Source organism: Notothenia rossii, assembly GCF_949606895.1.
Source record: "Notothenia rossii genome assembly, chromosome: 2".
Classification (NCBI taxonomy): domain Eukaryota; kingdom Metazoa; phylum Chordata; class Actinopteri; order Perciformes; family Nototheniidae; genus Notothenia; species Notothenia rossii.
Window position 1 is genome coordinate 77,092,381 of NC_136904.1, and position 27,130 is coordinate 77,119,510.

At 42.9% G+C, this 27,130-nt stretch overlaps 2 protein-coding genes across 2 annotated transcripts in view; both read right to left on the reverse strand.

Moving 5' to 3' along the window:
- bard1 (BRCA1 associated RING domain 1) overlaps nt 1-10,302 on the reverse strand; it is a 37,009-nt gene extending 26,707 nt beyond the window's left edge. The window contains exons 1-5 of the mRNA XM_079665761.1: nt 10,094-10,302; nt 5,901-5,957; nt 5,172-5,320; nt 3,577-4,598; nt 1,983-2,392 (exon numbers count right to left, since the gene is read on the reverse strand). Coding sequence (XP_079521887.1) covers nt 1,983-2,392; nt 3,577-4,598; nt 5,172-5,320; nt 5,901-5,957; nt 10,094-10,185 — 1,730 coding nt within the window. The 5' untranslated portion in view covers nt 10,186-10,302. The remainder of the gene's footprint in view (nt 1-1,982; nt 2,393-3,576; nt 4,599-5,171; nt 5,321-5,900; nt 5,958-10,093) is intronic.
- Nucleotides 10,303-12,792: 2,490 nt separating this feature from the next.
- Nucleotides 12,793-27,130, reverse strand: part of abca12 (ATP-binding cassette, sub-family A (ABC1), member 12) — a 90,282-nt gene continuing 75,944 nt past the window's right edge. The window contains exons 70-82 of the mRNA XM_079665762.1: nt 25,870-26,047; nt 25,342-25,457; nt 23,062-23,224; nt 22,111-22,364; nt 21,553-21,766; nt 20,625-20,734; nt 19,691-19,841; nt 15,756-15,890; nt 15,063-15,166; nt 14,740-14,832; nt 14,442-14,547; nt 14,022-14,159; nt 12,793-13,551 (exon numbers count right to left, since the gene is read on the reverse strand). Of these exons, the coding sequence (XP_079521888.1) occupies nt 13,447-13,551; nt 14,022-14,159; nt 14,442-14,547; nt 14,740-14,832; nt 15,063-15,166; nt 15,756-15,890; nt 19,691-19,841; nt 20,625-20,734; nt 21,553-21,766; nt 22,111-22,364; nt 23,062-23,224; nt 25,342-25,457; nt 25,870-26,047 (1,867 nt within the window). The 3' untranslated portion in view covers nt 12,793-13,446. The remainder of the gene's footprint in view (nt 13,552-14,021; nt 14,160-14,441; nt 14,548-14,739; nt 14,833-15,062; nt 15,167-15,755; nt 15,891-19,690; nt 19,842-20,624; nt 20,735-21,552; nt 21,767-22,110; nt 22,365-23,061; nt 23,225-25,341; nt 25,458-25,869; nt 26,048-27,130) is intronic.

Consider the following 27,130-nt stretch of genomic DNA (forward strand, 5'->3'; position numbering starts at 1 on the left):
AGTTCTCTTGCTCCCGCTTCCTCTGCCGGTAACGTGGGTGTAATTACATCCCTCTTTCTGTTCGGCGAGTAGCAGCAACGCTCTATTCTTTCCATTAAGCAGGTAGCTGGTGAAGGCTGTGTTCCCGCACCCGCTCCCGGCTACGCTGCATCTGGCTACCTACAGAATGGCTCATTCATGTAGCGCCTGTATGGCTTCTCTTGAGCCCGAGGACGGCCACGACCGCTGCCCCTCCTGCCTCGGCCGCCTCTGGCGGTCAGTGGGGACGAAATTTGAGCATCTGAGGGAGGTTCTCACGGTAAACGCCTGCATGAGCTGTAGCTGCATGCCTTGGGCGCTCAGAGTGGCTAGAATAACTGAGGTGGAACGTCTGGCAGCAGCCAGGAGACACCTCTCCTTGTCACATCCTCCTCCAGATCAATTCGGCCGTTCCCGGGGACTTGAGGGAGTGATGGCTATGGGTGCTCCCCCCAATAGAAGGACTAGAAACAGGCTGTCCTCTGAAATGGATCGGTTAGCTGCCGGTAGGGGCATGATGAAGTCGCCTCTTGGCCCTTCAGCCTGGGCCCGGTGTAGGGGCTGCTAGCGGACCGCCTGCCCCCCCCCCCCCCTTCGGATGACGCCCCTCCTTCGGTTGACACACCTCTGTATGAGGACGCATTGTCGCTGGTACAGACTCGTCAATGGTTTGGCTGGCCCAGTCACCACTAACGGAGGCATGTAGGAGAGTCCTCCATAGCGTACCAGTCGAGCCAGGGGAGCTGTTTGGGTCAGCTGCCCTGGAGGCACTGGAGTGTGCTGCCCAAGCTAAGCAGACCAGGCAGCAGCCCTCGGGTCTTCGCAGACCTGTGCCCACTCCCAGGAGGCCCAGGGGCCGCTCTAGCAACCGCACTCAGCCGCCAGATTACAGGGGTGGGCTGCAGAGGTCTTAGTGGCCCACTCAACCGCCTCCCAATGAGTTTCGTGCCCCAGGTCGCCCGCCTCCCAGGCGGCCTTGTGCCCCAGAGCCTTACCGGCGCCCCCCAAGGGGCTCCAGGGGCCGGGGGGCTGTGCCCTGAAATCCCGGGGGCGGTCGTCGGTTGCTTTCCCAGCAGCAGCTCAGTTACTGGGCGGTCTGTACTTCCGGCCCTTGGGTGGTTTTTACCTTAACCCAGGGGTAAGGACCGCAGCTCCGGCCCCTAGCCCTCTGGCTGGGTCTAATTGACAGTCGTCAGCGATCCGGCAGGGGCCCTAGCTCTGGCCCAAGAGTTGTCCGTCCTTCTGTCCAATCGAGCCGGTAAAACCCTCTGCTTAGCCCAGGGGGTTCTACTCAGCGTACTTTCTCGTGAGCAAGAAAGTTGGCGGATTTCACCCGATCTTGGACCTCAGAGGAATCAACAGATTCCTGAAGGTGCTGCCATTCTATATGCTGACCACTGTATGCACAGGTGGAGGGGTTCTCAACTGTGGACTTGAGGGATGCTTACTTCCACGTGGGCCGGGCAAGATGGTGCCTTATATTCAGTTCCTCCGGCCCTTGGGCAGACTGGCGGCTGCCTCGGCCGCTGGATCCCTAGGCCCGCTGTCGTTGCGCCCCATGCAGATGTGGCTGAACAGCCTTCACTTGGACGCCAAGTGGCACAGGCACAGGGAAGTCAGGGTGTCGCAGCATTGCCTCTACTCTCGGTCACGCTGGAGGGGCAGGGTCTATCTCCTGATGGGTGTGCCCATGGGCGCCATCCCATCCCACCAGGAGACCATCAACATAGGTGCATGTCCCTCAGGGTGGGGTGCAGTGCGGCAGGGCAGGACTGTTCAGGGTCAGCGGTCTGCCCTGGAGGGTGCACGCCAGATCAACGTGCTAGAGCTTCGGGCTGTGCAGCTTGCACTCACGCACTTTCTACCCCAACTGGTGGGCAAGAATGTGCGTGTTCCTTGGGGACAGCAGGTACGTTGTTGCTTAGACAACAGTCCCTTCTAGATAGTGGACGTTCTCACTTCACTCGGAATTTATGTGGCTGCCATTTCTGCCCGACATGTTCGGGTCGGTGTCCCTCTTTATGAGAGGGCCTTTACGGCAGCGTCCCCCTAGCACCCCGAGGGCTCCGGCTTGGGACCTGCCCCTGCTGCCGGATGCCCTATCATCTTCTCCCTTCGAGCCCCTGGCCCAGGTGGGGCTTAGGTGGCTGCCCACGAAGGCAGCATTTCTGCTTGCCATAGCCTCAGGGAAGCGAGTCGGGGAGTTGCATGTCCCCTCCATAAACGATACATGCTCGAGGTGGGACTCTCGGGCGTTGCCCTTTGGGCAAATGTGGCATTCCTGCCCGGGTTCGTTCCACAAACCCACTTCAATCAGCCTGCCCAGTTGGCACGCTTGACATTCAGGAGTACGGCACGTCGAAATTGCTGTGCCCTGGGGGTGCCCAAAGGGCGTATATCAAGGCTACTGCCTGTATACGGCAGTGGGAGCAACTCTTGATTTTGCCCTGGCGGCACTAAAGGAGGTTATGCCCTCCAACCAGTGCCTGCCCAGCTGGGTTGAAGATACCATCTCACAGGCTTACGGGGCCAGTGGCCGCCCCCTGCCATTGGGCTGAGATGCCACTCTACAAGGAGCATCTCAACATCTTGGGCTGCCCTGAGGGTGGTGCCCCTGGAGACTATCTGCGCCGCGGCGTCGTGGGCATCTTCTGGCACATTCTCCAGTTGTCATCAGGTCAATGTCGCCACTCCCCATTCTTTGGGCGTGGTCTTTTTGCCGAGCTCCGCTGCTTCCAGAGGTGAGCAAGGGCTTGGATTCTTCATGACATTGTTGGTATAAGTCATCCAGTGCTTAAAGCACCGCCTCTGGCGGTCAGTAGGGACGAAATAGAACGATAGTTACGGCTGTAACTACGGTTCTATGAGTCCCGGATGACCGCCAGAGTTTCCTGTCACTCAGATTTCTTGTGTGCTCGCGAGAAGATTCTGGGAACAGATCCTCTGACGACACCGGCTGATATAGCCGGTGTCACGTGGGTCACAGGTGACTTTGTTGTTATTGGTACTCGAGCTGCGCATGCGCGCGATGGACATATCCAGTGCTTAAAGCACCGCCTCTGGCGGTCATCCGGGACTCATAGAACCGTAGTTACAGCCGTAACTATCGTTTTGGACGTAATATGGTCTTTGTTTACATTAGCATGCATCGCTAACACTCAGAGCTAACCTCTACTGGAGAGAGTATGTGTAAAAAAGCAGGAAATAAAAAAAGGAACTCACCTTGTGGGAAACCAGCAAGAGAAAAAGCATTTGAGCTCCATACTGTTTCAGAAATAATGCTTGATGTGGTTTGGAACATGATATGTCATTTAATCGGGGTATAATTCTGACACGCTCCCCCTCTTTTTCTTTTTTTCAAGCTAAGGACCCTGAACCTGCAGTTCTCTAACAGGCCTGACATAGAGGGATATGCGGGATGTCTAAAATGCATGATCTGTTTGGTATTTCTAGCAGAACACATCATCGACATGCTTTCATATATCTGACATCCATAATATATGCCTAAAAATAGCATAATAGGAGACCTTTAAGGAAAGGATCTTGAAACCTCCCCACCTTTATAGCAGCTAGATGGAGCGGAGATTCTCCCTTGTGGTTCCTCTTCATGACCGCAGGGATCCCCGAGGGGGGCCGTCTAACAGACGCACTGGGAGAACGGGGAGACCTTCTTCCAGCTGGGGATGGGACAATCGGGCTGGCGCCTTTCTCTTTTCTTGAGTTTTTGACACTTTTATCACCTTTGGGGCTAGTCGAAAAAGGGATCAGGACAGCTGGAGACATCTGGGATCTCCCCTGACTGCCTGGGGAAGCCCTTGGCCGTTTTGGTGTGGTCTCCAAAGTGTCACCCTCCTCCTTCAGTCTGGATCTCTTTGGTGAACGCTTTAGGGGAGATTTGTCAGGACGTTTTTCAGGAATCTGAGTGTCAGGCGGTGACTTGTCGACACTGTCTGTCATTTCCTGATGAGGCGGTGTTTGGTCATTCAGTACAGGGCTGCTGCCTCCTGAGAGACTCTCCCTTGTGGTGCCGAGTTCATCAGTGCTCCCCTGTGGCACTTCAGTCAGAGTCTCGTCAGACATGACAATGGGGCTTAGGAAGGTAACCCTTTTGCTGGACTTTCTTGGCCCTTCATCGCGGGACAGCTCATTTTCCTCTAAAGCATCCATCTCCTCGGTAATCCCCCATTTCTGGTTTATAGCCTCCAGCCTGTTCTTCTTTATCTGATGCCTGCTTAGTATCCGTGGGGCCCTCAAGGGCACACGCACCATCACCTCACAGTTTGAAGCATTTCGCTTAGTTCTCTTCTTCCCTTCTTCCTTTTTGCTTCGTTCAGGAGAGGAAGAGCCTGAGTCTTGGGAGGACGTGGTGAAATTGAAAACTGACAAGTCCTGAGGTGGAGCAGTGAGGGCGTCTGGCTGTGCTGCGGCTGTTTCTCCAGAAGACGTGCTCTCCGCTACGGTGACCTCCACGGTGCAGCGGACCTTGCGGCTTCGGGGGCTGAACCAGATCTTGACGTTTTTCTTGTGTTTGAGGATAGGACTATGAGGTGGAGCTTGGATCTCGGCTAGAGACGTCTTTGCTAGAGAGGTGGGAGGAAAAAGAAAAACGGGTTCAACAAAAGTTCCTTTACTGCAGCAACTATAGAAAAAAATATATTTCGAAAAGGCTCCTTGTATTTTTAATAACCTAGAATCTGTTGAGATGACAAGGAAATAATATCAAACCTGAAAATGATGCAAACTAATAATAAAGTCATTTGACATAAGTAGTGGTTAATCCCATAGCTATTTCTTAACTTTAGACAGCCTGCAGATGCTTTAACATTTCTATTACACGGCTTATAAGTTGCCTTGTAGTTATTTTTCTCAAAACTGAGACCTACTTGCAAAACTAGACATTGCAATAGTTAATAGAATCATATAATTACTGTCATTACCAGGGTGCTGGATGGGCGATAAGAAGATGATAAAGCACAGGAAAAAGCCACTAATACTTTCATTCAGAGATTAGATTGGCGGAGGAAAATGTTAAATGTTTCAGTCAACACTTGACAGAATGGGGTGTGGCAGATGAGCGTGGGGAGAGCACATAGATTTGAGTATAAACGTGTTCATTGTTCGAATGAAGCTGCTGTGTAATGGTTTCCGTCTACCTGATTGTTCTGTAGGATTGAGCAGGGACTCCAACCCGCTGAAGAGATGTATGACGCTGCTGAGATGCCTGTTGATTTGAATGTCCTTCACCCACGCAGGACTCTGACACACCACGCAGCCATCTCCGGCCCCGGGGCCCGCACAGGACCTGAGCAATAAACAAAGTTTGGATTAGGAGTTACTACCGGGTTCAGTAAGAAGAAACACAATGAGCTTATCGATTCACCTTTTAAGGCTATTCAATCATGAAGAGAAGGAATAAATTAAGGCTAAAGTTTGTGCCTAATAGGGACATGAATTCCCTTAAGACTTTCAACACTGCAAACCATGCATGCATTGCCAACAAACCACGCTAATGCCATGGAAATCCAGCACTTCATCTGCAAAATTAATGAGCCCCATAACAATAAAAATGTTAACTGCAACATTTAAATTATTTCTCCTTCATATCCTTCAGATGTGTGAAATGCCTTTAACAACAGTGCCGTTAAAGTTGTCAATGTATCCCAAACATAGTTGGTGTTATTCAATATAAATAAAACAACTGTATTCCCTTTAAGTGCACTCGTGAACGAGCATGTATAATCCTGGCAGTAACAGACCTAAATAGAATGGAGCCATAATATACGCTTTTAGTTACACCCGTGTCTGAAAACTGTCCACCATAAGACACGTCTAATATCTGTGAGCATGTTACGGAAAAATATATTTAGTTGAGGTTACATTACCTGCACAGCATATGCTCGCACATTCCTAGACACACAGGCTCCGTCATTACATTTGAGCTGGAAGAGGAGAAAACATTTTAAAGTGGTCAGTACAGTCAGAGTAGGTAATACCAGTATTTTGGTCTGTAAAAAGATGAATGGTCTATACTTGTAGATGAGAGGTTGTACTTTGACTGGATAAGGGTGCTAGGTAAGAGGTCAAGTTGTTAGAATTCATCCACTGCGGACTATGAATGTCAAAAGAGTTATAGAGATGTTCATAGCCGTGGGAACATGTTTCAAATGGGGGGTGCTGTGGGGATGACACCAGGGCTGGTTCTGACCAATGTGCTGCTAGGCAAAATTTTAGCTGGCAATGAAAAACCTCTACAAAAGACCAATACACTGCAAAAAGAGAAATATTTTGACATGGTGGACAGCTTATATAACAAGGCTTCAAATGTGTTATATTTTATAACATGTTTTAATTGGGGGGGTGGACTTCACATCCTCTAGGGGGGTCCGGGGGTACTCCCCCGGGAAGATTTTTTTATCATTTTAAAGTAAAAAGCTTCAATCTGGTGCACTTTGAGCGCCCAATTAGAGACTGATCTAGGGGGTACAACTCTAAACACCCATATGAAAAAGATCGGTTTGCATTTTATTAATCAAATAAGTAGGTATGTGAACATTTCCAATAACCTACCATAGCCAATAACAAATAGATGTAACTTATTTTATTTGTGTTGTTCCTTCATATCTTATTTTACCAGTTAACATTTATTTATTTATGTATATTTTAGAAAATCTCTCCAGTTTTAAACGATATTTTTGGTTTACTGTCCTATAGTATACATTGCAATGATTTCAAACCTGTTTTTATTTATCCTAATAATTATAAAGGTGTGCCTTGGAAATATTTGTTAACATAAATTGTGATCAAAACGTTTGAGACCCACTGAGATAACTTCGACTAAAGTGAACTATCTAAGCCCTCAGAGTCCTTTACCTCACTGAGCCTCTCAGTCTGACAGGAGAGGACTCTCAGTGTGCGAAAAAGTACACGTCCCACCGTCCGGGACGTGTTATTTACAATATCGGACAAGTAGATATTTCAATTGACTTGTCCGGCGGACAAGTGACGTTTTTCGCCCTGATTTATTGATAAATTCAGTTTACAAAAGGCAGAACTCATTCGCAAATTGTCAGTGTCCGCCATTGTTTGTTTAGAAATGTTAGTTTCGGTTCTGCTTGTCGATTCCTAAGGGAATGCATCTCGCCGCTTTCTGTAAAGTTAGGGCGGGGCGGGGCAGCGCTGGAAGTGTAGCACAGTGGCAGGGTTGGGAAGCAAAACTATGTTCCGAGTAGGAACAAATAACAATTGTCCGGTACCGGGATTAATAAGAGTTGTGGGGACAGGAGGCGAGGCCGAGCCCCGCGGACCACAGCTCTCTCTCTCTCTCTATTCTCCGGATCAGCTGTTCGCTGCATGGTGCAGCTCAGCGTCTCTCTCTCTTTCTACACACAGCGGATCCGCTGCCCGTTTAACAGCCTCATCTTTTTCAAACTTTCTTATGTTCTTTCTCTAATACGTAATGAAGGTTATTAAGCGTTTTAGCTCCTGTGTTGTTAATATTGACCGCCATTTCCTTTATGAAGTGAAGCAGCCTCCCTGTGTCCTCGCGCTGTCCTCACATCCCCGGACCCCCAGACTCGGAGGAGCACAGGGATGTCAGTATTGTTTATGAAGCAGGGTATAGAAAGTACATTATTGAAATGAAAATACTATTTATTTACTTTTACAAACAGTGAGCAGCTGGGCAGCTGCAGCATGTAATACACATGCGTCTTTGAGTTGTAGAAAAGCGCTAGGCCTTATTATTAGGCTACTAATAAGTAGCCTAATAATTAATTATTACTTATTATTATAAGCTATTATTATTAGCCTATTATCATTATATTTAAGGCCTAGCGCTTTTCTACATAGGCAGGTATCAGGCAGGTTGCAGTGTAACATCAGAGGAGACTGGGCCAATTGTACATTCTCAAACTGCACCACTTAGAACTAACTAAACAATGCAGAGATTATTTTTATATAATTGGATTCAATAACCATAAGAAATTAAACAGTATGAAGTGATTTGTAAATAGGAATACAGATTTGACTTAATGTTTTCATAAATATATTTTTCTCCCACTTTATCATGGGACTTATTTTTACCCTCTCAAAGAACCGAAAATAACCAGAATCGAAAAGCAGAACCGGAATCGTTCGAATCCAAACGATACCCAACCCTATGTGTGAAAATGTAAAATACGATGGCGAAGAAGAAGATTCCAGTGGCCCCAATTTTTGTCCATTCTGGACAAGTGAAAAATGTATTCGGACAAGTAAATTGCCAAACTCACTTGTCCATGGACAAGTACTCTCTAAAAACTTTTTCTCACACTGACTCTCCCTCCACATTATTGTAGAAACAGCTTCTTATATCCGTTAGCGCAGCAGAAGCTAACAACAATCCCCGCCGGTACCGCGGTATCCCCTCTCTCTATCTCTCTCACTTTGGCTGTGAGCTGCGGGCGCCTGCTAAGCCAACATCCCCCACTTTCATCACTTACAGCGCCCATCGTACAGGGCAAATGGAAAATGTAACCGGGGTGAAAAGGGTGTTATCTTTACTTAACTATGAATGTTGTTACATCAAGGCTGAAAATTCGTTTTTTTTTTTTATTATATCTTGTGGAAGTGCAGATCCCCTGTCCTCCACCAGGGGGTGCTACAGCACCCTCAGCACCCCTACTTCCCACGGCCCTGGAGATGTTTTGATTACAGCTAAACACGTGAGTAACCACTAGGGATGGGTATCGTTTGAAATGTATCGATTCCGATTCCGGTTCTGCTTATCGATTCCGGTTGTTATCGATTCTCCGTATCGATTCCAAAATTGTAAAAGAAAGAGGTCAAACGTTTGGATAACAAAAATATCTTTACCTGACATTTTTACAAATAAAAAATATACATGCAATACAAATGTATTGCGCAATAGCTGTGCTTTATTTTAACTGAGCTGTGCCTTTGGAAATACAAAGCTCCACAGTGAAATGTGTAGTCTGTGCTGTAAAAACAAAAAGCCAAGAAGATTCTCAACTCCAAAGGAGGGTGGTTGTCACCACAGTCTGATCTTAACCTTGCATCAGATATTCTGACTTTTCAAAACTCTTTCCATCAGGCTAGAGGTAATAAAGCATCCTAGCATCCCGACTGCTACATGTCCATTTCCTCCACACAGACATGTTAACATGCTGCTATATCTTACCACTCGAACCAAATAAACCCACCATTTCCAAATCCTTACTGTTTACACTGTGAGCTTTCTGCATGTATTTACTGTAGTCTAACTATTCAATTCTTATATCCACAATTTGATTTTAGGTGTAATGCCATCTTTTCACTCCTCAGGCCAAACCGATGAGTAGGCTATGTGTAGTGCGGTCATGTGTATGTATGTTAGTTCTGCATTCATTTGTAGTTACTTGGTCACATAACATGAAACCTTTCGAAACAAAACACGACTTTTTAATAACTTAAAACTAGGTTTTACATAAAAAGATATCTGTAGGCTTTAAAAACAATGACATATCTTTCATTTAAATATTCAGAATAAATAAAAGTAGCACTAAAATTCCAATTAAAAAAGAGGCGTGACTTTTCTTTCCAGTGTTGTAACAATATCATGCATCTATTTCCCAAAGATAAGATATTTCCTTTACAATAAACAGCAGCAGAAATATCCTAATAACATGAACATGTTTAGCATTTTTTATAATATGAAACTGGGAGGGGGGAATTGAGTAATGTCAAAATATAACTTAAATCTAACCTGTACCAATTTGCTTTCCTGTTGTGACTCACCGTACAACCCTACTCTGAATAATACATTAATTAATTAATTAGTTAATCACCATGCTTTGCCCATAGAAAACGCTTCAATTAAAGTTATTACAATCAGGTGAGGACGTTGACAACTTAAACGTGTGTGAGCTTGCTGAACATATTGTAGGCATCGTCTTATAGGGTTTTACAGCAGGTTAATCGACTATTTGTAACGTGTGTTTATTCTTTGTTTACCTTTAGGCAACAAATGATGCTACATTACCTCCCGAAGGTAGCCTTACATCACTTCTACGTTACAGTAACTGTAACGTAAACTTACCATTTGGAGCAAAGTAGAAGCTTTCGAAAGTTCGCAACCGCCTCCTTAGTGTTCTTCCAATTCTGTGTAGGAACGAAGGCATCATTATCCATTATCAAAGGATTGTATGTGTCTGTCTTTGTTTTTATTCTGCTACCGACTCAAGCTTGGACAACAAGCCGAGTATGCTTCCTGTATACTTGCATCTCCCGCCAAAGATTTACGGAAGTCAGATGACGCAAGTTCCGGTGCGGTTTGCAATAAAACAATATAAAATGCAAATATATATTAATGACATCAAACAATCCTTGTTCGTTTGTATCAAGTGTCGGATTGTTTTAAATTTAGTAACCAGTTTAATTTTTTTCTTGTAGCCTTTTTGAATTAGCTTGAATTTACAATTGTGAAACAAGATGTATGGGTATGCGATTAGTTTTGTATCATAAAGATAAAGCAATACTTTCTCAGAATAAAGCAAAACTATGAGTTTAAAAGAAAAAAAAAATAGTCAAGCAAAGTAAAATAAATTTCAAAAATAAAACTATAAGTTGCAAACAAATCATTGCTGTAATCATGTAAACTATAACGGCCCGTCCACACAGCGGCGTACGTTGACGCTTTGCCATTCACTTTGAATTGGGTGACGTCACTTTTCGCCGAACTGCATCGTGGGAAGCGACGCGGAGCGTTGCTGGCGTAGCTCGCTGCAAAAGTTGAGCAATGTTCCACTTTTGACGCCTCGGCAGAAGCGTCAGCCAATCGAATCATATGCCAGTACAAGCTCTAGCCAATCAAACCGCTGCTTGTGTGTCAGGGGCGGGAGATTCATGTGATTGGTTGTTGGTCGAGTGTCAGATTTTTTTTTTAAATGTAGATGCAGCGGACAGACAGGTCTCAGTTGGGTAACATAAGGGCAAACATAAAAAACCTTGGTGTCATTTTCGATCAGTCTATGCTACTAGACAAACACATAAAACTTCTGAACCGTACCTGTTTTTTCCATCTCAGGAACATTGCCAAGCTCAGGGGCTTTTTATCCAATGCAGAACTGGAGATATATCCATTCCTTTATTTCATCCCGGCTTGATTATTGTAATGCTCTGTTCTCCTGCCTCAACAAAACATCAATAAACCGGTTACAACAGGTCCAAAATGCTGCAGCCAGATTACTGACTCGGTCCAAAAAAACATGCCACATCACTCCGATTCTTTCTGCCCTGCACTGGCTCCCTGTCCATCTCAGAACCCAATTCAAGGTACTGGTCTTCACATATAGAGCTGTCCATGGCCAAGCCCCAGCCTACATTAATGACCTGATCCACCCTCTCACCACAAACCGGGCCCTGAGGTCCTCTGAACAAGGCCTCCTAAGGGTGCCCCGAACCAGGCTAAAGACTAAGGGGAACCGTGCCTTTGAGGTGGTGGCCCCAAGGTTTTGGAACAAACTCCCCCAGATAATAAAAACCTCAGCCTCAATAGAGATTTTTAAGGGGCAGTTAAAGACCCACCTGTTCCGACAGGCCTTTGGGTCGTCGGAGGAGGGGAGTGGGGGGACCGTGCCTTTGAGGTGGTGGCCTGCCTGACTGTCTTTTTTTGTATTTATTTTTTTTGTATTGGTGTTTTATTGTATGTTTTATCCTATGTATTACCTGCTGCTGTTTTATGCCTTTTATTCTACATGTTATAGTTGTACTTTGAATTGTGTCCTGTGTACTGTACATAGACTGTATGGTACTGTAAAGCCCTTTGTACATCCGTGTTGAGAAGGGTGCTATATAAATAAAGTTTTACTGACTTACTTACCCATCGGGGGCGCCAAAAATTGAAAAAAAAAAGTTAGACGTTTAAAAAGAAAAACGGGCCCAGTCCCAGTAAAAACCAGAGGTTTATGTGAAATTGTTCTTTTTTTAAAATAATGGTTTTAGTGTGCAATTATAGGTTTTAATTTTGTGTGAGTGTTAATTTAAAATAAATCAAACTCCCAAAAAACGTACAGCTTCTGTGTGCTTTTATTAACATTGGAATTTACTGTGTAAGCGGCCACGGGGGGGGAGAGCTTTAGAGAGCTCCCTCCTGAAAGACTGAGAGGCTCTGATAACCTCAGCTCAGTGAGGTAAAGGCACACCTTTATATGATCATTATAGTTATAAAAAAATAAGAGAATAGATGAAAAACAGTTATAAAATACTATATGACAGTACAAAATCTAGGGCAGCAAATTGGTCAGGGCCAGCCCTGGCCAGCATCCTTGGTATCTGTTGTTCACTGAGTTGATTCTAGCGAAGTAGCCATTATAAGGCTTAGTCATCTTGCCAAATAGTGAGCCTGTGTTGATATGAAAAAAATGTTATAACTGGTTTATAAATCGTTCTTAATGATTAATAAAGTGTTTACAACCTAATTCATAACCTAATTATAAACCCTTTATGAATCCTTTATAAGGGTAGTCTTATTGTAAAATGGTAACGATTTATGTAAACTCAAACATCAGTTTTAATGTCATAAAGTGGCCTCGATCCCCTTTGTATACACTCTGGCCCAAAACAGAGAGCCCTTGGACCCAAAGTTCACCGCATTTAAAAAGGCCAAATGAAAATCTCATTTGACTCATATTCAAAACTGCTATCACATAAGAAATCAGCTAGACTTAGGTCTACCATAGGGGTACAAATCTATAAGATTTATAAGTGAAACATGTACAATAGGCTAAAGACAGCAGCTGCATTTAAAAATAGCTTTATTAGAATAGTAAAAATTAGGCAGGGTACATTAAGAAAATGTGGTCCATAGGCATGAAAAAAGTCCACATTCAGGATGTTCGTTTGACAGTAGGCACAATAACATGTATATAAGTGTTAAAATAACATACAACATTTTTACACAATATGTATATTTATTGTGTGATTGCTTTAAGATTATGTAAAATTAAGTTTTTTCAAAATTACATTCAAATGAAAATTATTGTTAATAGTAAATACAGAATTTTTAATTTGCTAAACAATGCCCAAACCACAAAGATAAAATAATAGCCTACACATATAATGTTATCCTTCATAAATAATGAGATCCAAAGAATAAAGGTAAACAGGTGCGAACCATTTAGACAGGAAACTTCATTAATCAACATTTTATATTTGCGCTTGTATGCAAATGTGAATTTGTAATTTTGTTAACATTAGCATTTTTATTTGACTAAGTATAAACATGTATGTTACCGTGTATGTGATCAGTCATGACACTTTCAAGAAATAATCAGTATTTTTAATACATTAAAAAAAATTTCACCATATATTAAGAGAAGATTTACTTTAAACAAATGGTATTTAATTTCACAGTAGACGCAGACAAAAAGCAGGAAAATATGGCAGTCGTTTCTAAATGTCTACTGCCTTGATGGAGTCCAGGTCATCAGATCCGTCTTCACTGTTCAGTGAAATGGATTCCATGGCGATGTTTCCCAGGGCGAAGTTGATGAAGACCTGTGAATGTGCAGGAACAATGTAAGTGTCCAATATAAAAGATAGTTATTTTTCTGTCAACCGATTCGAGTGAATCTGCTGGTCAGTTTCCCTCAACGCCCCCTCTTTTCACTCTTCTTATGGTATCTCCAGGTCCCAGAGCCCCAAAATGGAAGAGTACCGGTAGTTGAAGAACATCAGCACTGGCTGCATATTAAGCTCACAGGTTCTCTCCCCAACTCATATTCCATTTATCCTCCCTCAGGCATACCCTCTGTCAGTTTCCTTCTCCCTCCTTTAAACTTTCTCAAACTCAGTCTCTCACTCCCACTCAGCTTTCTTCTGTCCCTGCTTCCCCTCCTACCCTCTCTCTTTACTTCTCTCATCTCCTGTCCCTTTTTTCTGTCCCTCGCTGCCATCCACCCACCCTCTACAAAGCTGCACACTAGTCCCCCCTCTCACTCTATTTATGTCCTGTCTCTTTTTCTTACCTCATCCAGTGTGGTCTGGCTCACAGAGAAGTGTTTGATCCGCAGAGCATTCTTGTTGGACTCCAGCTGGTCGAAGATGTCAGCCACCCCTCCTGGAGCAGTTGGTACGTGGTACTCTACCATAGTGGAGTGCTGGTCCTGTGTGTTGACAAAGAAGGGGCAATTAGATATTCTGAAATATGCTCTCTGTGTTAACACAATTCATAGTGAAGAGCAGTGTATACCAACATAGGCAAATTCAACTTTGCACCCCAATCCTGAAATAATAGCTGGGATCAAAATACCACAAAGGCTCCTTACATGTTCCCTCGGAAACGAATCATACGTACAACCAAAATGCCCTACAATGTATACTTTGCATTCTTTCCCCTCTTCTCTACCAAGTACCTGCAACTACTTTGGATGGCTGGCAGAACTCACCTTGAGATAAGTGCTGGGGAATCGACTTCGCATGAAGACAGTGATTGCCTCAGCGTCACAGGAGGCCTCTGCCAAGTACATCTTCACAGTGAACCCGCTGCCGAACCTGCACAAAGGAGATTTTGCGAACAAAGCACTGTGTTACTACATGTCTGAGGGGTGGGGGGTACATGGCTACAAGTAAAATTGAGCATTCAGTTGCACAGAGGACCACAGGAGAGGGGAAAATAGGAGGTTATGTGCGCAGGGCGGAGACAGCGGTAATGGCTGAATTGGGGTTTGAGTAGAGGTCACTAACCTGTTCTTAATGTGCTGCAGGGAGCCCAGGCAGCAGAACTGACCTTTCACCATGATGGCAAGACGGCTGCACAGAGCCTCACACTCCTCCATGCTGAGAGACGGAGACAAAGAGAGAAAGATAAAAGGTCACACTTGGAGCCTTTGAGCATATAATGAGCAGTGCCTGTGGTCACATAGAAATAATAACATTTAGTGCTTATTCTTGTTGTTTTCTGCAGTATAACCTGAAATTGTATTCCTTATCCTTACATCGTGTGTTCAAAAACAAAAGCATTTGATCAGGGATGAGAGACTGAGCAGGTGTATGTATTTGAAGCTAACCTGTGAGAGGTGAGGACCACGGCACATTTTCCTTTCACTTCTTCAGAGATGATTTTCCACAGGTGACGCTTTGTGCGAGGGTCCATGCCGGAGCTCGGTTCATCCTGCAGAGAGAGGAAGAGTGAGGAGAAGTTAGAAATGTGTGTGGAAGAGATAAAGGAAGGTTGGAATCACCACACAGACATAAAGGGAAAACAATGAGGTTGGAAAAACAAGGGCAGGGTGAACAAGAAAGAGTAAACACAAATACATCATTGCAAAAAAGCAAGGAAGATGGGAGGCCAAGTGCTACAGGCAAAGTAAATAAGGGGAAGGTAAGGGAAGAAAAGAAGACGAGACAAGAGGCAGAGGGAAGCTTCGAGAGGATGGGGAAATTAAGAAGAAACACAGAGAAAAACAAAATGTAAGGATACAGTTGAGAACAGGAAGGAGAGAGAGAAAGAGAAGATAGGATTTGATAGAGATAAAAGGTAGAAACAAAGTTGAAAGCTAACAGGGAAGACCACCCTTGGGTGAGCCCGAGGAAACAAACTAATTAACTAGATATGAGATCTGTCAAGGCTTGGGGATCAATATCTACTTCACTTCAAAGACCCTTTCAGGAGGAACAATAGTATACGGTTTAATATTAGCTGTCTTGTGGACGGTTAATTAAATGGGCAGCTAAAGCGGCGAGAACGGGCGGTTCCTCACCAGCAGAAGGATTTTAGGATGTCCGATGAGAGCCAGCGCAGTGGAGAGCTTTCTGCGGGTGCCGCAACTGTAAGCGTCACTAATGATGTCTTTATGGTAGCTCAGCTCCAGCCTCTTCAGCAGGTAGTTCACCACCTTTTAAAATAAAAACATGCAGGGGATTAGACAGTGGTTGAACAAAAACAATGAACATCACATGAGAAAAAAGGTTTACTGTTTGAAACGATAAAACATAATAGTAGTTTGCCATTCACATATCACAGGTGCTTTATGCGATCACTTAGATGTTCAATGAATGTGTCAATCAATTAGTCCACATGACATGGTATTATTGTTTCCTGTTTGTTTTAATGAGTGTATTTTTAAACCCCTGTCAAAAGCAGTTATATGGAGACTATTGCAGTTTTAATTGATAAAGAAAATGTATAACTACAATAGTTGGTCCTATTTTAATGTAGTAAATATTATTAGGGGGCTGGAGCATTCTGTCAGTCATTTTCTGAAGACACAGGATTCATCATTATGCTCTCTCTACTTTTGTTTTACACCATATGCAAGTTAAGTATACATTTCCTAAAACAAGAAAAATCGTATGACTTGCAATTACATCACAAATATTGAATATTTTGATAAGAAATAGTTTGACGTTAGACTATATGACTTTTGTTTTGTACAGTAGTTTATCCTTGAATGTGTTGTAAGGATGAGATTAAAGGTAGTTACATTTACGTTGTCTTCTTATTACTAGGTTTTCATCTTAAAAAGGAAAAGGAAACCTCCGACCAGCGCCCAGTGCAACCAATCAAGAAAAGATGTAATGGTTTTGCCGTTATACACTGGGAGTCAGTAGGTTTAATGGCTGCTCTGCATGGCTCTAGGACCATAAAGGAATATGAGGCAATTTCATAGAACTATATGCTGCTCCTATAGTTTCATGCACATGAGGAGAAAGTCAATGCCCCTTACTGTGTCTCGTGCAGATCGAAACAAAACCAGACCTTTAGAGGAAGTTGATTTTCAGTCCCTTTAATCCATCAATTTGAGGACATCTCTCTGGAGAAAGAATTCCAATATACCACCACGCAGACAACTGAGGAGCTGCAGGAAAGGTGCATTTAGAAAAAAGCTGAAAAGGATGCACTACAACTCATTGGCTATTTTCTCTATTTTCTAATTTCTCTTATTGCCTCCTGATAATATGTCAGCTGCAATGTAATCAACTGAGGTTTCTATCTGTCCCACTCCCATGCATATTTAATTGTGTTTGTAAACCAACAATGAATTTACTTTGTGACTTTATTCAATCTGAGCTCCAATCTGTCCTGAGGCTGCAGCTTTATGGAAAAGGAACTGACACAGCACACAGCACTGAACAAAAATATAAATGCAACACTTTTGTTTTTGCTCCCATTTTTCATGAGATGAACTCAAAGATCTAAAACATTTTCTAAATACACAAAATAACCATTTCTCTCAAATATTGTTCACAAATCTGAAAAAATCTGTGATAGTGAGCACTTCTCCTTTGCCGAGATAATCCTTCCCACCTCACAGGTGTGGCATATCAAGATGCTGATTAGACAGCATGATTATTTCACAGGTGTGCCTTAGGCTGGCCACAATAAAAGGCCACTCTGAAACGTGCAGTTTTGCTTTATTGTTATTTATTTATTATTTGTCTGGTGGGGTCTGAAAACCCTAGGGTTAAACCCTAACCCTAACCCTAACATGTCACCCATTGAGCATGTTTGGGATGCTCTGGATCGGCGTATACGATAGCGTGTTCCACTTCCTGCCAATATCCAGCAACTTCGCACAGCCATTGAAGAGGAGTGGACCAACATTCCACAGGCCACAATCAACAACCTGATCAACTCTATGCGAAGGAGATGGGTGACATGTTAGGGTTAGGGTTTAACCCTAGGGTTTTCGGACCCCCGCAGACCCCCCCAATGAAGCAAAACTGCACGTTTCAGAGTGGCCTTTTATTGTGGCCAGCCTAAGGCACACCTGTGCAATAATCATGCTGTCTAATCAGCATCTTGATATGCCACACCTGTGAGGTGGGATGGATTATCTCGGCAAAGGAGAAGTGCTCACTATCACAGATTTTTTCATATTTGTGAACAATATTTGAGAGAAATGGTTATTTTGTGTATATAGAATTTTTTTTAGATCTTTGAGTTCATCTCATGAAAAATGAGAGCAAAATCAAAAGTGTTGCATTTATATTTTTGTTCAATGTATTTGGTGTGTATCAATTTGTTCTCCGTGTTAAACCTCATTGAAAACAGGAGTCAAACAAATGAATGGCTCATATCCGTTTCAGTTGCTTTCACATCTCTATGCTGAACTATTAGCCGTTAGTAAGCTGTAAATAGCGGTTCTTTCAGAAAAAGCTGGAGCTGATTATCCATCGGTTAGCTTTAGCATAATTTTTTTCCTATCAGCTGCAAGGTTGGGGAAGCAGATCAATGACGTGAGCCAATGCAGTAGATAGCTGTTCACTTAGGAGTATATGTGACTAGATACATGTCCATAGAATCAAGGTAATCCCACAAAATGATATGAACACTTGTGTGGTGTAAGACAAGAGGATGTTTTTTAAAGGTCTATACATATAACTGTTTTATGTTGAGCCAAAGAAAAATGTAATTGTGACGGGAAAAACTAATTATTAGCTTTTTCTCTGTAAAAGGAGTTGCCCTTTATGTAGAATTCCCTCATCCAGGCTATTAGAGCACAGTGTAGAACATAACCTGCTGTAGACAAATACAAAGTATCATCAGCTAAGTATGATAAACCCAGGCAATGTAGCATGAGCCTGAATGGTTAACATCAAAATGTATACATATTTTGCTTTGACGATCACTCATAAAAGATGCTTTCTCACCTTTGATGTTACAGCTCATTAAGCCTGACAAAACCATGTCAATGCGAAATGACCCCATTAAGGCTCGTCTCATTATCCACAGATAGGGGACTCTCAGCGGGAGACAACATAAGAACTCTATATATAACCTCATCTTTGTGAATTAGCCCGACATCGATGCCGTGGCCATTATAACCATTGTTGTCACCGTGCTGACCAGAGAAGAGGAGCTGTAACAACCGCAGTGCTGCCAATTAGAGCCAGACAGATCCATTTCTGTGCTCAACTGTCTGCTTAAGTAAGTGTGTGTCTGTGTGTCTGAGCATTGTTGCACATCTGTGTGTGATTCTGTTTGTGAAATGACTGAGAGTGTCAGACCCAATCTATGTTTTGTGCTCCTGCAACCAAAGTTGTAAAATGGTGTCGAGAGAGACAGAGAAATAGATTTTTTTCCTGCATACAATTATGACTTGCCACCGCCACATATTTTTTACACGCTTCAGAACCTTTTATTTTCTGTTTCTTTGTGAGGGGGAAAAAAGTCGAGATGGAAAATCAGAAATCACATCATCTGTGATTGGTTGTTCTGGTGGGTTCCTCTCATGTCGGCAGCAGCACCAGCAGCAGCAGCAGCAGCAGCAGCAGCAGCAGCAGTGAAAGACAGACACACTCAGTAATCACCACAGAGGCAAGATTGATTAGTTCTCAGAAAGATAAATGGAAGAATGGGGATAAAGTGACACGTCAAATGAGATCCTCTCATCATCAAAGTATTGTTTAAATGTAAATGTGTGTGCATGGAAGCAAATGGCATCAGATTCTGAAGTTTGGCTTGCACGCGCTGACAACAAAAGCTTTCCCATTTCGCCCCAGATAGTGCAGCTTTCAGCACACATCACTCATCACTTCACAGCCTGTGATTTAGTATGCATGGGAGCATCAACAGTTACCAGTCCTGCAGTGGGGGTGCACCTATGAATTTACATCAGATCCAGTGTCATTTTGTAAATGCCGTTGTCACTACCCCGAGCTTGAAAAAACACAGTGTGCAGCGTTTCCTTACCCCGTCTATCTCCTTCTTTGAGATGCCTCGAATGCGAGCATAGAAATACAAGTGCTCTTTTCCTGTGAGCAGATCGTCCAATGCATCCACCTGGGGACAGTAGCCGATGTTAATTCCCTCGTTTCGGCACTCCATGATGTCTACCAAGCGCCTGGGGAAGACAAAGACAAAGACACATTCTCTTTAATGGTCTCGAGCACATGGTGTAGGGCAGATGGACATGTAGGGTGCTCTACAGCTCTGCTGCCTGCTGGGAATACCCATCTTAAAAACGGAGCTTTTAAAAGGAGCTCACAAGTACCGTTTTTGATACCTGTATAGGAGATTCTGAGATATTGATATGAAACACAGCTGCTGCTCGCTAAAACCCAAATCGTTTATGTTCACATCTTCGCTGATGGGAGGCAATAACGTCCCTCATTTGTGGATATTTGCTAATTTAATCTAGGATTCATTAGATGGAGTAGCTTGGGCACATCTAGAAATTGAATCAAATCTTTGTACTGTGATTGCTTCTGTCGTGTTTTCTAAAGTAATTTTCATAAAACATTTTCAAGCTGGCAGGGATATATTTTAAGTAAACAACTTTTAACTTGATTTATTTAGGAATGGGCATGCAGTGTGTCAACAGAAGGGAAAGCAACAGGGTGAATATGGCCTGCTGCCAGTGACTATAAAGCTTTAACCATAACAAATGATCAAATATATTTTGGGGGAAATTAGCATTTTTGTACTGTTACATAACCCTGGCACTTTGATGTGTTCAGTGTACAGGTAAGATCTATTTCTGACTATAAATACAAGGTAAAGTATATTGAAGTAAAGGGATGGCAAAAACAAATCGATAGTTTTACTCAAAAGTTAAGAGGCACTAAACACAAGTTCTTAAGATGTCATGCTATGCTGAAGTTTATAATAAATGAATTCAGCTTACCCATCCCGGTCCCTGATCTGTGCGGTGCCGTCCGTCGGGCTCACATCTCCTGTCAGCATCTTGAAGGTGGTCGTTTTTCCAGCTCCGTTTGCTCCCAGAAGGCCAAAACACTGTAATTGGACACACACTGCTCAGTAATCCTGAGGCATTTGTCCCTTATATAGTACCATAGTGTTATGATCTCCCTAAGTTCCCATAGATAAGGAAAACAGAGAAACACATAGGTGGTACCCTTCATTTATCCAGCCATCACAAAGAGGAATATGATTTGAAATAATATTGGACAACTTTAATAAGAACAAACAATAACAATATATTACTACAAACACACACACTGTCAAAGCCACCTGGTGATTTATGTGATGTTCTCTCTAGCAACGCCTCCACTATAGCAGGGGATAAATTAACTAAATTGTTTTGGAAAGAAAACATTGATTGCAGATTATCTGTAGTAAGAATGTTGCATGTATAAATGTAGATGTTGTTCATTTGAAAGATGAAATTGGTTAGAAAAGAGACTTTGAGAGAAATTCAACATGAAATCTTTGACTGACCTTCAGTGGATGATGAAGTGCCCTGGTGTTACTTATCTCTAACCAGCATTGATTTCTGTTTGTTTATATGTAAGTCGTTTTTATAGCAGACAATAGGGCTCACAAATTGTGTTTCCTTTAGTTTGAAATTCAACTGTGAATTGTGATGAGTGCAGTGAACTGTAAAGGGAATTATTTACTAATCTGGGCACAACATGACCAGAATCTTCAACTCTTAAGCAGGACACTTGATATTGTTGGTGATTATGTTCATGCTGTTGTCAAAACGGGTTGACAATAGTCACTAATTTAACAATGTCGCTTTACATTTGCTGCTGACTTTATGAATTGTGTGTTGTGTTAGTTTATGTTCCTCCTATAGGAACAAGGCTCACCTCTCCTGCAGGGATGCCCACAGAGATCTTGTTGACAGCAGGGACCTTCTTATTGAACTGTTGGTAGACCTTAGTCAGCTGGTTGACCTGCAGCACGTCGGTGCTGGCTGCTCCACTGGACACCCGTTGGTGCTCCGCCACCACATCCTCATCCTCGGTCTCGCAAGACACCTGAGGCACCTGGAGCACCGTCTTTCTGCCGAAAAACAGATTCCTGCAAAAGTGAAAAGTATGTTTTATCTGCTAGGTGTTGAAGTTATTGTGTAAAACTGGCAGACAGATACAATCTGTGATAGTCTGAGACTTGGGGCTATCCTTTTTTTACTTAAGTGAACTCTTTGGAGTCCAATACGTCTGGCTTTTATTTTCCAAAATGTTTTATTTTTGTTGATTTTGAATACAAATAAACACTTAATTGACCTTGTTATTGTTTTCTTAAATTAATGTAAAGACTTTCATGCTTATTCAATAATGATATTGCTTTTGCCAGAGATATGTGTGTACCAGAGGAGTTTATTATGATTCTCATCATACCATCTAAGGCTTCTGGTTACTCACCTGACTTTGCGTATAAGGAGCCTGTTGAGCAGGAGGCGCAGGGCGAAGAAGACCACGCCCTCGATGAAGGAGGAGAAGAACATCCAGCCCAGGCCGTCCATGGAGAGCGGGTTCTTATAGGCGTCGATGCCGTAGCCACTGAGCAGCTGGACCTCGATGTTCATCCTGGCCAGCTTCATCAGCCCGTTCCCAAAGTTGAACTGGGGGAAGATCAGGAAGGCCTCACTCAGCCTCTTGAAGACCTCCTGGATGACCTGCAGCAGCAAAGGATCAAACAGAAGAAATTGAGAAGAGGGAGGGTGCGAAGAGAGGGTGAGTTTTTTTAAACTATAAATAGAAATGCCTTTTGCCCTTTTTCCATGAAAAACTATAACTATATGAACATGCAATATAATTGATAAGAAGAGATGAGTCTTACAGTTAGTTTAACTGAAACTTGAAAGTTTAGTTTTGATGACAATAAGGAGGAGACCAAATAGTATAGGCCGTTTCTTTTTTCAATGTTGAAGTTCCTTCAGTCAGGAGGATTCAGAGTGACTTACTGACTTGAGTTTAATCTAAAAATGACATAAACCGCGGTGGAGTAAAAAAAACAAGGCGATAAATGCCATATGTTTCAAAAATAACTTTACTCAAATAGTTCGTATTTTTTAGATAAGAAAAAAAAAAGATTAGATTATTGTCAATTAACACTTTCTAAAAAGACACAGGATGAGCCTGATTCAATTTGTAAAAAAACACCAAGGGCATTTTACACAGGTATGTTTCTTAAATAGAGCTGGCAAAATCAAGACTATTCGACAGTAACAGGATTTGAATCTTCTCATTGTCGTCAGCAGAATTGTTTGCTCTTCTCACCTCCTGCAACTCCACAGTCAAAGTTTGCATGTATCTACTTCGGATATTCAGTTGCTAATATGAGGCCTCTAGACTCAGGCAGTTTAAGCTGACCTCAGAGTTTCTGGATGAAATTTGACTCAGGAAGTACAGGATGGAGGTGGACATGATGGTGTTGATACTGATGAAGAGGTTGATGCACACATAGACGATGAAGGCCATCTCTGCATCCTTGAAGATGCCTGACAACAGATACATCCAGGGGAAGGTGGCAAACCTGAGGAGGTGACAGTGATAGGATACTTTAAACATAACATCAAGCAAAAATAGCTACACATAACACACACACACACACACACACACACACACACACACACACACACACACACACACACACACACACACACACACACACACACACACACACACACACACACACACACACACACACACACACACACACACACACACACACACACACACAGATCTGGCTGGGCTACCTCCAAATGCAGGAAGACCCACAAACACACTTAAAGTGGATAAGGAAAATTCATACAGTCCTCACAATTGCACCTTCCAACTGAATTGGTTCAAGACTTTCAGAGATTGAACCGAGCAGCAGTGAGCCCGATGAAAAAAAGGAACCAAAGAATACTGAACCAAAGAATACTGAAAAGGGGAGGGAGGAAAAATACCACAATGAGCAGGATAAACATTTAGTCATGATGCCAAAATAGAGGAAGATAAATTACCTCTCCCTTTATTCCCCTGTTGGCAGAAAATCCCTTTCCTGTTTTTTTCATTTTCTCCTTACTCTCACATCATCTGCTTGTTCGTTTGATTGGGGTGTCTGGGTCAGCAAGGCAGAGGAGGGAAAGCGAAGGAGGGGCAAACGAAATGAAGAAGGAAAAAGTAGGCTGGGAAAAGGAAGAGACAAACACATAGAGGCAGACAGAGACAAAGCATCTGTGTGCCATGCCCTAAAATAAAAAGGTGCTTGGTAGGCAGACCGCGGGTGCCAAGCCATGAACAGGAACAGAAGCAAGGAGGCTGCAGACCAGACCAGGTGGGTGCCGCCTGACAGACTGCGATTATTCATTGCTTGGGAGGGAGACATCTGTCTGATAAATGAGGAGCAGAGTGCTGACTTGGCCTCGTAAGATCTAAGGCCCAGGATGAGGCAGCAACAGGAAACATAGGAGACAAAGTTTGAGCTACATTTGATGTAAATAATCTCAGTAATCAGATGTGGGGAAACATGGCGTTGCATCGGTGTTGAACCTTTGCATTAATCTCCTTCTCTTATCGTAAAGTCGTATTTTTATGAAGAGAATCCTGATCACCCTCCCTCCCTGCCTCTCTACTGTATTTGGCTTGAATAAGATAAACATGTTAGTAGGATTTCTCTATCAGCCTTTCAGTCCTACAACCATCTGTCTTTGCAAGAGACTCTGACAAATGGAGCTGTGTTTGCTTTTGAAAGGCAACAGCCTCCGTATGCTCAGTGCTGTAAATCTAACCTGGTGGCACACAGAGTAAAACTGAAAATAAAGTGTGCATGTGATGAGGACATGCTTTTGAACATATTCATTTAGGTTATCGGTGAGGATCATTGCCCGGCTGCAGAATGAGGCTAAATCAAATGAGTTTTGATGCTGTCACTTGGATCAGAGTATAAACAAAAGCAGTCAGATGATGTTGAAAACAAACCCAGAGGTTAATCAAATCATTTGCTGAAAAGTAAAACTGTCTGTCATCATTTTACAGACCAACTTATTTCTGACCTATTTGAAGTAGTTGTGCCGTTTGGATTATAACCAACATCATTGATGCACCCACTTTAATCTACTATCAAATAAAGGGGTATTTAATCGGGCACAACTGTAAGCTTGTTTCTACGCTGTGCTGTGATTAACAAACCATCCTTAATATATGCTTGTTGTATTTTGGTCTTTTAGGGTGCATGTGATAGATGATTTTGTTTACCTTTGGCCGTGTGTTTTAGTTCAACTCTTATTATATATATTACATATTATAAATACCTATTTTATTTCTGAACCACTCACCCAGGATGGTGAAATGAAGCCGAGTAGAATGTTTTTTAAGAGAGTGCTATTTTATAACTCATTAAACCATTCGCCTGAGGTGCAGCAAACAGCTGAATTTGAAAAAGTAAGTACAGTTGAAGCCCTTGAATAACCCCGATGCGTCAGCCTCATGGTGGGTTGACTCATCATCACATCACTTTGGGTCAAAAATGTTATTGACCAAAAGTGGCACTTAGTGCAACAACAAGGCCAAAGGACCAAACATGCCATGAACTCACTTTGTAAATCCAGCACGTGGTACGCTATTAGGCTGCGCAAGACTCACAGATAAAGCCAAATAACTCACCCAAAGAGAACCAGAAGCAGGGTGACAGCACCCAGATTGTGCTGCTCTGTGAACGCTGGAATCTGGAAGGCTGCGATGACAGCAACAGTCAAGGTCACAGGGATCAAATACATGACCTGTAGGAAGAGATAGGACACAATGAGACAACATTAGGGCAAATAAAAACGATGTACATGTAAATTATGAATCAATCTTGTATTAACGATATAAAAATATGTTGAGCAATAAATTCATTAAGTACACATTGAGAATGGTTTGTCAGCTGCCCGGCCCAATGAGGGCTACATGCTCACAAGAAGATGAAAGTTAACAATAGAATCACTATATTTGCATTTTTGCAATCTAAAATTATTGTTACGGGGGCCCAAATAAATCTCACAAATGTTTGCTTTTGCTTTTAGATTTTGAGGGTTAGACTTCCCTTCGACGACATGTTCAATTCAAATTCAAACCCATTTTATCATCAAGAAGAAAAGAGTAAACAATATGTCAATGTGGGTCTCCTGTTAGCTGATTGAGGGACGTTACCATGTCATAAAAGAAGTTCACAGTCCAGTACATGGGCTCACTGATGCCAGAGATGTGCTGGAGCCTCTTGGAGCCGCTGTGGTGCTCGCTGACCTCGTAGATGGCAAAGCTGGCTGTGGTGATTGAATAGCCCGTCAGCACACACATAGCCACCATGATCTGGAGCATTCCCTGGATACTGTAAGGGAAAACAATAGGGCCATTCAGATGACAACACTGGCATCATTAATTACCAGCTATGTCCGTAATTAGAGAATTAGCATTCAACCACATCAATTCTACTAATGGCCATTAGATTCCTGCTGGGTGAATTGTGTTTTTTCTGTTAAAAGGGGACAATATATAAAACACTTGTCTTATTTGACAGTCTTTGTGTTGTTCAGTTAACCAACACATTTCAGGGTTTTTTCTAGATCAGAAAACATGTGATGAAACAAACATTTAGTTTGGATCTCATGTCACAATGAGGCTTATTCAAATATTCCGCCCCCATCAGAGTATCTCCACCCACGACTTAACAAATAACTTTGCAGGGAGGCTTTAAGAGACATTCGCTAAAACAGACCATCATTTGTCCTTTTTAAATGCTACAATAGCTACAGGTTTAGATCCAAGAACAACAACAATTGAATATTCTCTGCTGTACTGAGTCACTTTGAAGGAGGCAAGCTGCTGTAAATCCCATCTGAAAACAATGGCCCATTTTAGGAGCCCTCCTACAAACAATCATATTGTTCCCTGCTGAGACCTGACTCATTTGAACTATTGAAGTGGCTCACAATAAATGGAATTCCATTAATGACAAACAGCTTTGTTAAAAGAGATGCTTGTGCCGCGCCTCTGACAAGATAATAACTGCAAACAAAACAAATGGCGACGTTTAAAAGAACAACTTCAGACTGCTGTATGTTCAGTGTGCCGGTGGTGTTGCTGTGAGCCGGCAGCTTTTTGTCCAGACAAAACTCCAGACACCCAGCTGAGGCTTTGATCCCTCAGCTGCTCTTCAACCCAGTGCACTCATTCAAACTTTCTTGATGCAGCTACCTGTTAATCCTCCAATGCTTTCTTTCCCATCTTACAAACTGCTGGACTACTTCTACCTCTCGCCTCACCACCGACCAAATAGAAACTGCATGAGGCAGGAAAAAAGGATGAGGCTGGCAGTGTGACTGAGTAGGAAGGAGAGAGAACAGCAGAGAGGGACTTGTGGTGGGCGATTGAGGGCAGCAGTAACAACAGAGGATAGCCAGCAGCAGCAGAG